General features: G+C 34.2%; 2 protein-coding genes across 2 annotated transcripts; both read left to right on the top strand.

The window, feature by feature from the left end:
• Positions 1–830: 830 nt before the first annotated feature.
• LOC111885352 (rhodanese-like domain-containing protein 7) lies at positions 831–2841 on the top strand. The gene is made up of 4 exons (XM_023881612.2): positions 831–1316; positions 1467–1718; positions 1828–1926; positions 2008–2841. The coding sequence occupies exons 1-4, from the start codon at positions 846–848 to the stop codon at positions 2593–2595; spliced, it is 1410 nt and encodes a 469-aa protein (XP_023737380.1). The 5' UTR covers positions 831–845; the 3' UTR covers positions 2596–2841.
• Positions 2842–6127: 3286 nt separating this feature from the next.
• On the top strand, positions 6128–8699 carry LOC111885382 (transcription elongation factor TFIIS). Its single transcript, XM_023881649.3, has 2 exons — positions 6128–6685; positions 7713–8699. The coding sequence occupies exons 1-2, from the start codon at positions 6512–6514 to the stop codon at positions 8526–8528; spliced, it is 990 nt and encodes a 329-aa protein (XP_023737417.1). The 5' UTR covers positions 6128–6511; the 3' UTR covers positions 8529–8699.
• Positions 8700–12779: the final 4080 nt, after the last annotated feature.

Here is a 12779-nt window from a genome sequence, read left to right as displayed (position 1 = left end):
TAGATTAAAAACTCCAATTAGCATCATGATTCAATTTGACTAAGATAAAATCGAATTCCACACTACATATGGAGTGACAAATTAGAAACATAGTGAATTTCCATTATCAAATTACAATCAATTGCTCATCCTTGATTATCTACCACGTATGGATTAAGGAAACTGATGAACAAATAGATGCAAATAGTGATTGAAGAAAACCTGAACGAAGTACTCGTCATTGGAGAAAAAGACGATGATGTTGTGGCAAGTTCTTAATCGAGAGTGTGAACATAGGTATACAACGGTCGGTGGTTGAATAGAGCGAGAGAGCGAGAGCATATTGGGAAAAACAGAGATTATGGTCTTTTTTCCCAGTCCTTCACATATTTCTTGAGGACCGAATCAATAGATTTTTAATGGATCGAGTCCCACATTGGACCAAATCCAAGGTTTTAGAAAGGAAATCAAACATGTTGATTGAAAATTGATGACCCAATCCAACTTTGGGCCCGGTTAGAAGCCAAATCAAACACCCCAAACTTATTCAGCAACTATCAAACGATCCCTTAGGAAGATAACAAAATATCAAAACGTTTTAGGGTTTGGGGTAATTTGCATGACTGGTCATTATTTTTTTTTAAACTCAGATCATCCTTATAATTTGATTTTGTTTCGGATTTAATCACTACTAGATATGAATTGACATTTATACCCTTTCTTGTTATGCTCTCAAAAATATAAACTAGATCATTTTACGTGCACTTTGTCCCTTCAAGTACTATATTCTTTTCTATATCCAAAAAATGACATTATAAGTATAATCTAGGGGGTAAAATGTAAACTGTTGATATGAAACCAAGAATATGATAATTACAGAGAAGCCCCTGATTAGTTCACATGTTTCAATGCAATCCTTTCCGGTGCTTAGCTGCTGTCAAAGAAGAACTCCTCTGGCCTTTCTGCCGCTGAGGATGTTATCGTCGTCTTCATCAAACCCTAACCCTAGCTCTAACTCACTCTACGCCACCATGAACCCTAATCCCGATTCTTCATCACCATCATCTTCGATGAAAAACCCTAATCTTGTTCCACTATTTACTAGTCCACGGATCCCTCACATCAACTGTAAAGGTATATCTCAAGGCGTTACATTCTCCAATGGCTTTTCTTCCTCTTCGTCCTCCGTCGCGGCCAATCCAGCTTCCGTTTCCGGAATCGATGAATCAGGAGACGCGGAGGAGCTTCAACTTGTGGTGGTGTCCTTTTACAAGTTTGCTGATTTTCCTGACCATGCCGATCTCCGTAAACCCTTGAAAGACCTATGCGAAAATCTGGTAAATGCTCACTATATATTGTTGTCGAATTAAGTCCAATTGATATGTTAACGTTGGTAATTGATTGAATGTGAATGATTCAATGCCTATTTCCATTACAACCTTTTCGATCCATGTCACCGATACCCTCACCAAACTTATACCTTTCAGTACATTTCAGGTGGTATCATTCTCGCTCCAGAAGGAATCAATGGCAGCATATGTGGCATCCGAAAATCAGTTGAAAAAGTTCTTGAGTTCATTCAGTCTGATGATCGCTTAAAAGGTCTTCGACAAATAGAGTCACCTGTAAGTCCTGAAGAAGAAGCTATCCACCATGGACACACAAGCAGTTCTCCACTAGCTGCAGGAGAAGATGCTCCATTCAGATGGGATCATGTGAGAGTAAAGCTCAAAAAAGAGGTAATTACAAATTACTAATTTACTATTACTAATCACACTAACAAGATCAGTGAATCATGTGTTTGATGATGATTTTAGTAAGCTAAGCTATTCCTTAATGTTTTTCCAGATCGTTTCTCTTGGAATGCCATCAGTATCACCTACTGAAAAAGTTGGGAAATATGTCAGCCCAAATGAATGGAATTCATTGATCACTGATCCAGATACAGTAAGTCTATCTTCTTACTTTTTCAATCTTAAAGTTGAAGCTTATTCCATAGGGGTAATAACGTAAATAATGCAATATTAGGTTGTCATTGATGTGCGAAATGACTATGAAACAAGAATCGGCAAATTTAAAGGAGCAGTTGATCCACGCACCACAGCTTTCAGGGAATTCCCATCATGGGTAGATGACGAATTCCAGATTCCATCAGAGGGGCAGAAATGTCCACCACCACGTGTAGCAATGTATTGTACAGGTGGCATTCGATGTGAAAAAGCTTCAAGTTTCTTATTAAACAAAGGGTTTAAAGAGGTGTATCATTTAGAAGGTGGGATACTGAAATACTTAGAGGAAATCCCAAAAACAGAGTCTTTATGGGAAGGGGAGTGTTTTGTGTTTGACAAGAGAGTGTCTGTAAAACATGAATTGGTGCCTGGAAACTTCAAGCTTTGTTATGGCTGCAAGAAACCCGTGAGTGATGCTGACATGGAATCTCCGGAATGGGAATACGGGGTTACGTGTCCGTATTGTTATGCTTCAAAATCTGAGGAAGAAAAAGAGAGGGCAAGAGCTCGACAAAGGCAATTTGAAACTTGGGGCGTGATTGGTGGGCCCGATAAAGGTCGTAAGCCGATAAAAGTAAAAACAACAGATACTGTCAGACTGGACTGAACTGACTGAACTGGACAGGACAGGACACAACAAAAATGGGCTATTTGTAATGATGATGAGAATGTGGAGGGGATTTTGTGTTGTTTTCAAAGATAAGAGATTAAGGACAATTGACACTAGTTAGTGTCACAAGCCTACATGTTTTTTGTGACAATGATGCTCTCTTTAGTGTTGTGAACTTGCTACTATTTGTTGATGTTGAAACCATTTTCATAATTGAAGTTAGGTTTTTGCCATTATTATAAAGTGAAGTAAGTGTTTGGCAATTACAAAATAGCTTTTTAACACTGCTTTACTTGAGTATCTGGAAAGTTGTTGATAGATGACTTTTTAAAAAATGACTTGTGGTTTTTGAAATAAAAGGACAATAATGCACTCTCAATCAAACACTTTCCTCTTGAGAAGTTGAGATATGAACAGTTGTTACCAAAAACTTAACGAAATGATTATTAGTTAGTGTTTTGCTGCTGTATATACTAATATAAATTTTCTTCTTTTTCTAAAAACTCTGTTTTGCTAATGTATAATATAATAAACATATTTACAAAAGAATAGTTTTAGTTTTCAAAAGTCGATCCCAAGCACCCTATATAGTATGTGTTTTTCGTGTGTGTGTTTGTGCTTGTAACTATACATTTAAACATGGTTATAAAAGTGAAAAAAGGAAACAATACTAAAAGATACCAAGAATGAGGAAATGTTCGGTTTATAAAAGAGCAAAATACAAGGAATCCCAACCATGATTCTATATAGGAAAAACTAGAGTAAATTACATAAATGGTCCCTATGGTTTGGGGTAATTTGTATGTTTGGTCTTTAACTTATTTTTTTAACTCAAAAGGTCCCTACAGTTTGTTTTTTTGCACGTTTGGTCCCCATCTTATCTAAAAATACTATTTGACCCTTAGTTTTTTAATTTTTTAAAATAAAGTAGGATATGTAAGGTAAGGTCACGTGAGGTGTAAATGAAGAGGGTATGTTTATTTAAATAAACTACAAAATCAATGGCGAAATAGTCTTTTTATGTAAGACAGAGACCAAACATGTAACAAAAACATACAGTAGAGACCTTCTGAATAAAAAAAAAAATTAAGAACCAAAAGTGCAAATTGCATCAACCATAGGGACCATTCATGTAATTTACTCGAAAAACCACTACATTTTTTTATATTTAGAAAAACGCATTTATTTTCCAATTGATTTTGTTCAAATCTTTGGTAAAAAAAAAACCCATCAATCAGTTTTATTTAAGTGATTTTACAATTAAATATGATGTATGCGATGGCATGGGTGGTCCACGTAATTCTTTTGCCCCTGTATCAAGAGGTAAACTTGATAATCAACCATGTCATCTAACACATCGTATATCTACAGAGTTTTACCTTTTGATATATTATAAAAGGTATAAGAGATGAAATGAACAACCCACTTCATATGACATCAGCCACAATTGCCACACCACTTAAATGAAACCGAACAATATGTTTTTATAAAAAATCTAGATAAAATCGATAGGTAAAAAATGGTTCATTTTTTCCATAAAGGAAATAACATATGAGTTTTTCAAATATAGTTGCATAATTTGTGTTTTATGCATGTTTCCCAAGTTTATAACCGTAGATGAAAACCTTTGTCCTAGTCAAATTGCACTTGCGTACGTATATGTATACACTAGATGTAAAATTCATGTATTACACGAGTTAATTAAAAAAATAAATATAAATGTCTAAATATTTAAGTATTTTGGATTTATAAGAAAAAAAATGAATTTTTAAAATTGATTTTTTTATCTTTTAACTTTAAATAAATAAACAAAATAAATTAATGAGCTTTAATTTGAGATTTTTTAAATAAAAAAGCAAGTTAATTAATGAAATTGATATTCATTTATTACTATATATATATATATATATATATATATATATATATATATATATATATATATATTATAATTTATATAAAAGTATTATATTAAATTTATTAAAATAGAAAAACCCACAAAATGACATTTGAAAAATAAATTAATTCAAAATAACTACAAAATGACATTTGCCGATTTACATGAGATTGAGACATATGACAAAAAAAACCATTCATTTATTAAAGTAGATTATACACATATAAATTGTTTTAGGTGAAATTTCTTTTTCTAAAACATTGATCAAATTCAATAAACATTGTTATTGATTAGAGGTGCACAACTCAACCCTTTTATTGACAACTCAACCCTTTTATTTTGGATGTGAACCGATTTCAAAACTGAATCAGATTTTAGTCAATAAAAATCGAATCAGGTTTTTGCCAAAGGATCCAAACCAGTTTCGAAACAACAATATCTAATCAGTAGGAACTGGATTATGTAAACTTGTTTTTTAAAAACCGAAAATTTATATATTTTTTATTTTAAAAATTACAAAAATATAAATTGCAATACATCTATAAGTCCAAAAATATAAAGCAAAGCATATAAAAAAGAAATAGGCAAGTATCTCAAGATCCTTTACGTGTTCTAAACATATTTTCTAGGGGTGTGTATAGGGCGGTTTGGTTCGGTTATTGGTCAAAACCAAACCATAACCATTACAATTGGTTAATGTATTTCAATAGCCATTGGGTAGCGGTTAATATTGATTTTGGATAACGGTTTTAGTCGATTAATGGTTATGGTTAATGGTTAATATTGGTTAACCATAATGGTCAAAGATGACATAAAATTAAAAATACTTTTCTATAAAAATTAAAAAATATAAAGTCCATTGTTATAAAAAGTGAATGATTATGTATATATAATTGTATTGTAGAAGATTACTTATTATATCTAATTCTAGATAATTACCCTTTAAATTTTTAATTCTTCATATAACTACATATAATATACTCCTTACGCCTGATATTTATTGTTCACTTTTGAATTTTAAAGTATTTATTGTTCAATTTTAACCTTAAATATTTTTATTTATGTTATAAATTACTTGATAAAACTTATGAAAATGAAAAGACATTTAAAACACAATTCATGCATATATTTTGCATCAAGTATTATATATAAAAAACAAAAATAATTAAGATTAAAGTTGAAATATAAAAACTTCAAAAGTAAAAAACGGACAATCAAAATAAGATGGAGAGAGGGGGTATTTAATATTATATTATAATAAAAATATTTATTAATATTATTGGTTGATTCGGTTCGGTTCGGTTAATAGTGGTTCGGTTTTAGATGAAAATCATAACCGAACCATATGTATTCGGTTAATCAAAATTAGAAACTGCACCATAGATTTTAGTAATGGTTCGGTTATATCGATTAATTTGGTTATGATTCGGTTTTTGGGTTAATATGCTCACCCCTATTATTTTCTACTTTTATTGTTTAGAAAAGTAAGTATTGCGCATCCATGACAATACAAGTGTTACAACCTATCTTTAAAAACTTCTAAAATAGTTAAAAAATAATTGAGCACCGATTTCTAACTTAAACCGACTTCAAAACCGATATTGAATCTCATTTTTTTTTTTAATTGGGCCTAAATTTCTTATATGTGTGCTAAAGTAAGAGTACAGATGAACAATTATATTACACATAAAAGATTTGGGCCCAAGGCAAACCCAATAAGCAGATCACGTGGCACCAACAACCAATCTCACGTGCAAATCGTTTAACCTTTCCACCGTCAACAACGGCCAAAACCCTAACCACCAAATTTACAAAATTACATGCGGCTATCTATCCTCTCATTACCAACCTCTTGCACGTGTATCGTCCAAAAAGCTCTCGAACTTCAAGGATCCTCTCCTCCTTCTCCATCGTCCGATCAACTCACCGGTGTAGATCAACGTCCAGTTTCTCTTCCCCTCTCCATACTACCAAACACTCGCCGGGCCATTCTCCATTTTGTTAATGAAGCGATAGGCAATGGAGAAGGAGCTAATTGAACTGTTCGATTCGGCGAAAAAAGCAGCGGACGCCGCGGCTGTTGGAGGCGGAGGCGGAGGCGCGGAATCTTCGCCGGAGGAAGATCGATGTCTCGACGCTTTGAAAGTGCTTAAGAAATTTCCTGTTAACTATCAAATCCTTGTTTCTACTCAGGTACGTTTAGTTTTTTATATGAATTATGATTATATTTTAGGATTAGGTTTTCTTCAAATTGTGAGTGGAGATGATGTAAACCATATGAACGAAAGTATATATATGAAAAGTTGATGCTTTGGATTTGTGATTTCATTGCAATGTCAAGTACATGCTATATCGTATTTCATTGCAATGTTACGTACATGCTATCTTATTGAAACAAAATTTCATATGAGAAAGAACGAATTAAACAAATAAGTCCTTGTGAACAAACCAGTTTTCGATTTAGAGGCTAGAAGTAAAAATCTCGATTCGGATTTACCCCAATTTCAATTAGATTTTAGGAACACTTAGAGTAAATTGCAAATTTGGTCCCTATGCTTTACACAGAATTGCAAAATCGGTTCAAAATTTGAAACTGTTCCAATGTCATCCTTAGTTTGTATTTCGTGTAGTACAAATCTTTTAAGTCATTCTATATGGAATAAGGGTCATATCTGCAACAAAATGCAAACATAAGGACAAAACTGAGACAATCTAAAAATTTGGGCAAAATTTGTCATTTTTGGTTATGCACAAGGATCAAGTTTGTACTTTACTCGAAAACTTATGTTGCTTAATTTGATATTAGCCTGATTAGAAAAGTAGGTAATGTGGATTGCATTTGGATTTACCCCACTTTTGTGTTCAACTGTTCATATTTAGATTATTTTACATTTTTGGTCCCCATATTGCTGATTTTTTTTTTTGGTAAAAAAAAGTTTTCTTGTGCAAGTTTGGCCTTTATCCATGGTTTTTCTGATGTTTTTCAACTATGTTCCAAGTAACGATAATTATGGGACCAATATTGCACAAATTAGCTATATGCGGTGACCAAAAATAATCATATTTATTTGGAATAAGGACTAAATGTGTTACAAGAACCTCAAATAGGGACCAAAATTGCAAGAAAACTTTTTGGGACTAATATTCCAAAAAAACAGCTAAACTTAAGGACCAAAAATATAATACACTCTAATATTTACAAAAATGTGACTTTTTTCAGGTAGGGAAACGTCTTCGTCAATTAACAAAACACCCAAGAAAAAAGATCCAATCACTAGCGTCTGAACTAGTCGAGACCTGGAAAGGCATAATAGTTAAAGAAACATTAAAGAACAACAACAACAACTCAGACACCAAAGAATCTCCAAAATCAGAACATGGGTCGAAAATATCCGAAAAGAAAACTCAAAGGACCAATTCCGTCAAACTTCCAAAGACAGAGGATGCGAAGGTCGAAAAAAACATAAACAAAACGAACAATTCTGGTCCCCCAAAGATGAATTCTCTCGTCTACTGCAAAGATCCCATCCGCGATAAAATCCGTGAACTTTTAGCCGAAGCATTATGCAAAGTTTCCACAGAAGCTGATGAGGATTCAAAGAATGAAATCAATGGTTGTGATCCATATCGGGTGGCTGTATTGGTTGAGTCAGCAATGTTTGAAAAATGGGGGAAATCAAACGGATCCCACAAGTTTAAATACCGATCGATAATGTTCAATGTAAAAGATCCGAAAAATCCGGATTTCAGAAGGAAAATATTGTTGGGACATGTGAAGCCGGAGAGAATTTTGGAGTTGACTCCTGAAGAAATGGCGAGTACAGAAAGACAAATGGAGAATGTGAAGATAAAAGAAAAGGCGATGTTTGACTGTGAACGTGGGGGCCCACCGAAGGCGACTACGGATCAGTTTAGGTGTGGAAGGTGTGGGAAACGGAAGTGTACGTATTATCAGTTGCAGACACGAAGTGCGGATGAGCCGATGACGACTTTTGTCACGTGTGTGAATTGTGATAATCATTGGAAGTTTTGTTGAGGGGTGGAAGTTGTCATTTATGTTTTTTTAGAGTTGATGTGTTATTTTTTTCAATTCGTGGTAGGTGTAGGTAGTTTATTTGCCCGATAGGCTATGTATTTTCTTTTTCTTCGATTGATGCCAATCTTAGGCTCAGTCCAATAAATATCAGTATATTTTCTTTTTTCTTCAGTTGATGTCAATCTGAGTCTCGGTCCATTAAATATCAGTATAATTTGTCATGTTAGGTCATGTATTGTGTAACAAATGGTGCCTTATGATGTTGAGTTTTGTAATTTGTGTTGGGGTTATTGTCACTCTAGCCCAACAAAGTTCCGTATAATGGTTTAAATGTTCCCTCGTGACTATTTTTTGCATTTTAAGGGCATAAACTTGTTATTTGTTGGTTTAAAAGGGCAATCTTGGAAAAATGAAGGGGTCAACCGGTGACCCCATCCTACCTGGCATTCCATGTCATATTCAATAAGGTCATTTCATTGTAACGTGTGCACAGTAGTTAATGAGAGATATTGTACGTTTAAACTTCTGCATATGACCCGTCGAAGTTTCACGACAGAACCGGCACGATACCGGGAAGCGTGAATAGTGAATTTATGATAGAGCGAGATTTAGCCTTAGTGATCTAAACGAAAGTCGTAGAATATGTTAAACTAAGAACATCGATAAAAAGAACGCCCAAATCTGACTTCGTATGAATAAGTTATGAGATTTTAAACAGACCAATCCTGTCCCGGCTTGTTAAAAATATAACTTTAAAAATAAAGTCAAAATTAGCCGACGGAGTCTAAACGAAAGTTGTAGAGTACGTCTTCACCTACGCGTGGATATAAAGAACGTCAAAAACGGAGTTCGTATGAACGAGTTACAAATCATAATAGCATATTTACGTATTAAAATAAAGTATAAATCATGTATACGTACATATATATATATATATATATATATATATATATATATATATATATATATATATATATATATACATATGTATATATCATTAGAAAGGTATCGACGATGCGGTCATTATAAGACTAATGTTGAGTTCTTTCGACATTAGTTTAGTACAAATATCATTAAATCCATTTATAATAGTATTATAGAGGGGTGTTTAGTTGTTTATATAACTAAAAGGTCATTAAGTAATTATGGCGGGTAGTTTTTGAAAATTCAATTAGTATAAATAAGAGCCTTGGGCTCTCATATTTCTTGCACCATTCTCTTGATTCAAGAGTCTTTCTCTCCTTATCCCCCGAGCATTTCGGTCCCTCGTGATTCGACTTCTCTTTTTGTAGCTTAGTATAGTAAGGTGAGCGCTGAAGCGCTGCACGAATCTTTCTTAGAAAGATTCAGCGACGAAGTTCTGCCCCTGTAGAGCCCGACTCCTAGCTAAAACCCCCTTGTAAGTAAGTTATGCTTACCTTATTTTAATATAGCTTATATTTAAAATTAGTATTGTTATTATGAACTTATAATAAATATTTGAGCTATTATTATAACTTATATAAGTGTCGTTATAATATATTTTTTAACTACTCGCGGTACGGGGAATCTGGTTTAAAGGGCCGCATAGGGTTGTTGGATTTCAGAAGTGCTATATGCCAAAATGGTCCTGCCCTCCGGTGTTTTATGTCTGGCCCCTATCTGTACATAGTGGTTGGAAAATATTGTTTAACGCTTATATAATAATAATAATATTAAGACTAATAGTTGGTCACGGTAAATATTAGACTAAAATTTAGCGATAATAATGCTAGGTTTCGTCGAAGGAAAATAGAATCGTTAGAAGCAAGCGCTGCCCGATTTTGGAATCATCACCTTAACAAGTGAGTGCATAGTTACTTTCAACTTACACATAGATATGAAGTATTTTATATAAATTACGTGCTATGTGTGCATATTATCTGAATACTTGCTATCTATGCTAGATGAACGTTGTTATACATGTTTTCAATGATTTAAACTGTATATGTATTTTATATCTACGAAAATGTTGGGGTAAAACATGGGTAGATGCAATAGGTGATGTGTGATAAAATGATGAGAGGCCTCGATGTTGATGTTGTTGATTCTGTCATCTAGCGGAGTATGGATGACGACCACGGACTCTTCTAGACAGTCCAGTGGAACACTAGCAGACTCGCAACCTGTAGGTGTTTGTGAACGATATGTTCACCGGTGTACTCCATCCCCCACATGGTTGCCTTTAGGACATTTATTGCTGAGGAATCCCCTTAGCAGTAGTGTCCGTCCCGATGATGATCCTTAGGCTAGGTCCCTTATGATAGGTGTTTAGGGACGTAAAGTGAGGATAACGGGAACGGGTAATCGGGTTATTGTTGATCGATGAAATTAATAAACTTATTTATTGTGGGTTGAAAACCCTATGTGCTCACCAGGCTCCCAAGCCTGACCCACTCAGTTTTATGTATTACAGGTAGTGGCGCATGAGCATAGGTGTGATGTTTTAGACGAGGGATTACGGATATAGGCCTGTAGATATGAAATAATGTAGTAAGGCTTATATTGTACTGTTTATGCTTTTGATCTGTACGAACATGACATCCCGAGTCTTTTAATGAAATACATTTCTATGGAAATGCTTTTGATAAATCTTTATCATATTTTTGTTTTGGGACAAATTCCGCAACACTTTCATTTAAAATGTAACTCTGATTTTTAAACAAAGCATAAACAAACCGGTCTTTTCTGGCCGTGATTTTGGGGATGTCACATAATTACTTATGTTATGTCTACACTAGGTATTGGCAGGTTTTACCAAGTGGTCTTAACCAATTTGAAACAAGAAACATGGCTGAGTCCTATGCTGTTGACCTGGACAAGAAGACTTGCACTTGTAGAGTGTGGCAACTTAATGGGTATGGACGTGTGCATTCAGTTGCAACTATATCATTCCTCAATAAAGATGTTGGTGGTTATGCTGATACAATGTTCTATGGAGTAGTCTACAAGAACACCTATAAGTATCTAATTCAGGGGATGAATGGTAGCAACATGTGGCCACCTACTGACTTCATACCACCTTTTCCACCAATGAAGAGAAGAATGTCAGGTAGACCAAAGGTTAACAAAAGAAGAGATGCATCAGAGAAGCTACTAAGGCACACTGTATCTAAGGCAGGGAAAAAAATATCATGCAGTGTTTGTAAAAATGTGGGGCATAACAAGGTCACATGTCCTCAAGCTGAAAGACCTCAAGTGCAAAAACCTAAAGTTGGCAGGAGGCCCAAACTAAATGTTAAAAAAAGGAAAACAGGTGTCAATGGAAAAGGTGAAGCAGCAGGAGGGGTCAATGAAAAAGGTGAAGGAGCAGGAGGTGTCAATGGAAAAGAGAAAGGTGAAGGAGCAGGAGGTGTCAATGAAGGGCAAAATGGTCAAGGAGCAAAATCAGTTTACGAAGGGCAAAAGGGTCAAGGAGCAACAGTTGTTGCTGCTGGAAGGATATCTAAAAGAAAGAAATCAGAGAGAATCATAAAGATGAAACTTGCTAAGAGGGTGAAGGGCAAAGTTGGGAAAGGAGAAACAAGTGCAAACCCATTGGAGCTTAATGATTAGGATCTTATTTTGTTTTAGTTGTTATCTTTTAACTTGGTTGTGTTTGGTTGGATTTAAGTGTTAAGTTTGTTATTGGGATGTAGTAGGTTATTAAGTTTGGAATTGGACAAGTTGTTATGTTTTAAATTTGTTGTGTTTGGTTGGATTTAAGTGTTAACTTTGTTTAATTTGATTGTTCATATTTCGTACATACAAAACACATCAAACCCCAAATATAACCACTTCAATTAAATAGAGTACATTACAGATTACATAACAACTTAAAGGAAATAAAGTACATTACAAGTTTCAAAAGACATCAAAGTGCATTACAAGACAACTGGTCCAATTGACCTTCATTACAACTTGTACATGATTAAACATAAAAAAATACCCAACTACATACTAGGTAAACCTTCAACTTAAAGACCTCAGCTTGAAGCTTTTTGTTGGACTTATACAACCCATTTATGATCAAAACTTCATTGTTGCACTCCATTTCATCAACCCAAGCTATAAAACCTGAACGAGCATCCTGATTCCAAGTTTTTGCTTCAATTAACACATCTTAAAAAAGTAGGGTTAACATCAAAATTTGAATAACTGGTAAATTACCTTTTTCGGGCATGCATAAAAGGGCATTTTTCTAGGTTATTGGTAGCACAAGATGTTCTTATTATAGCCTCAGCTCCACATCCA

The sequence above is a fragment of the Lactuca sativa genome, chromosome 9, assembly GCF_002870075.4.
Source record: "Lactuca sativa cultivar Salinas chromosome 9, Lsat_Salinas_v11, whole genome shotgun sequence".
Lineage (NCBI taxonomy): Eukaryota > Viridiplantae > Streptophyta > Magnoliopsida > Asterales > Asteraceae > Lactuca > Lactuca sativa.
The sequence above is the reverse complement of the archived record's forward strand: the minus strand, read 5'-3'. Positions and strand labels throughout refer to the sequence as shown.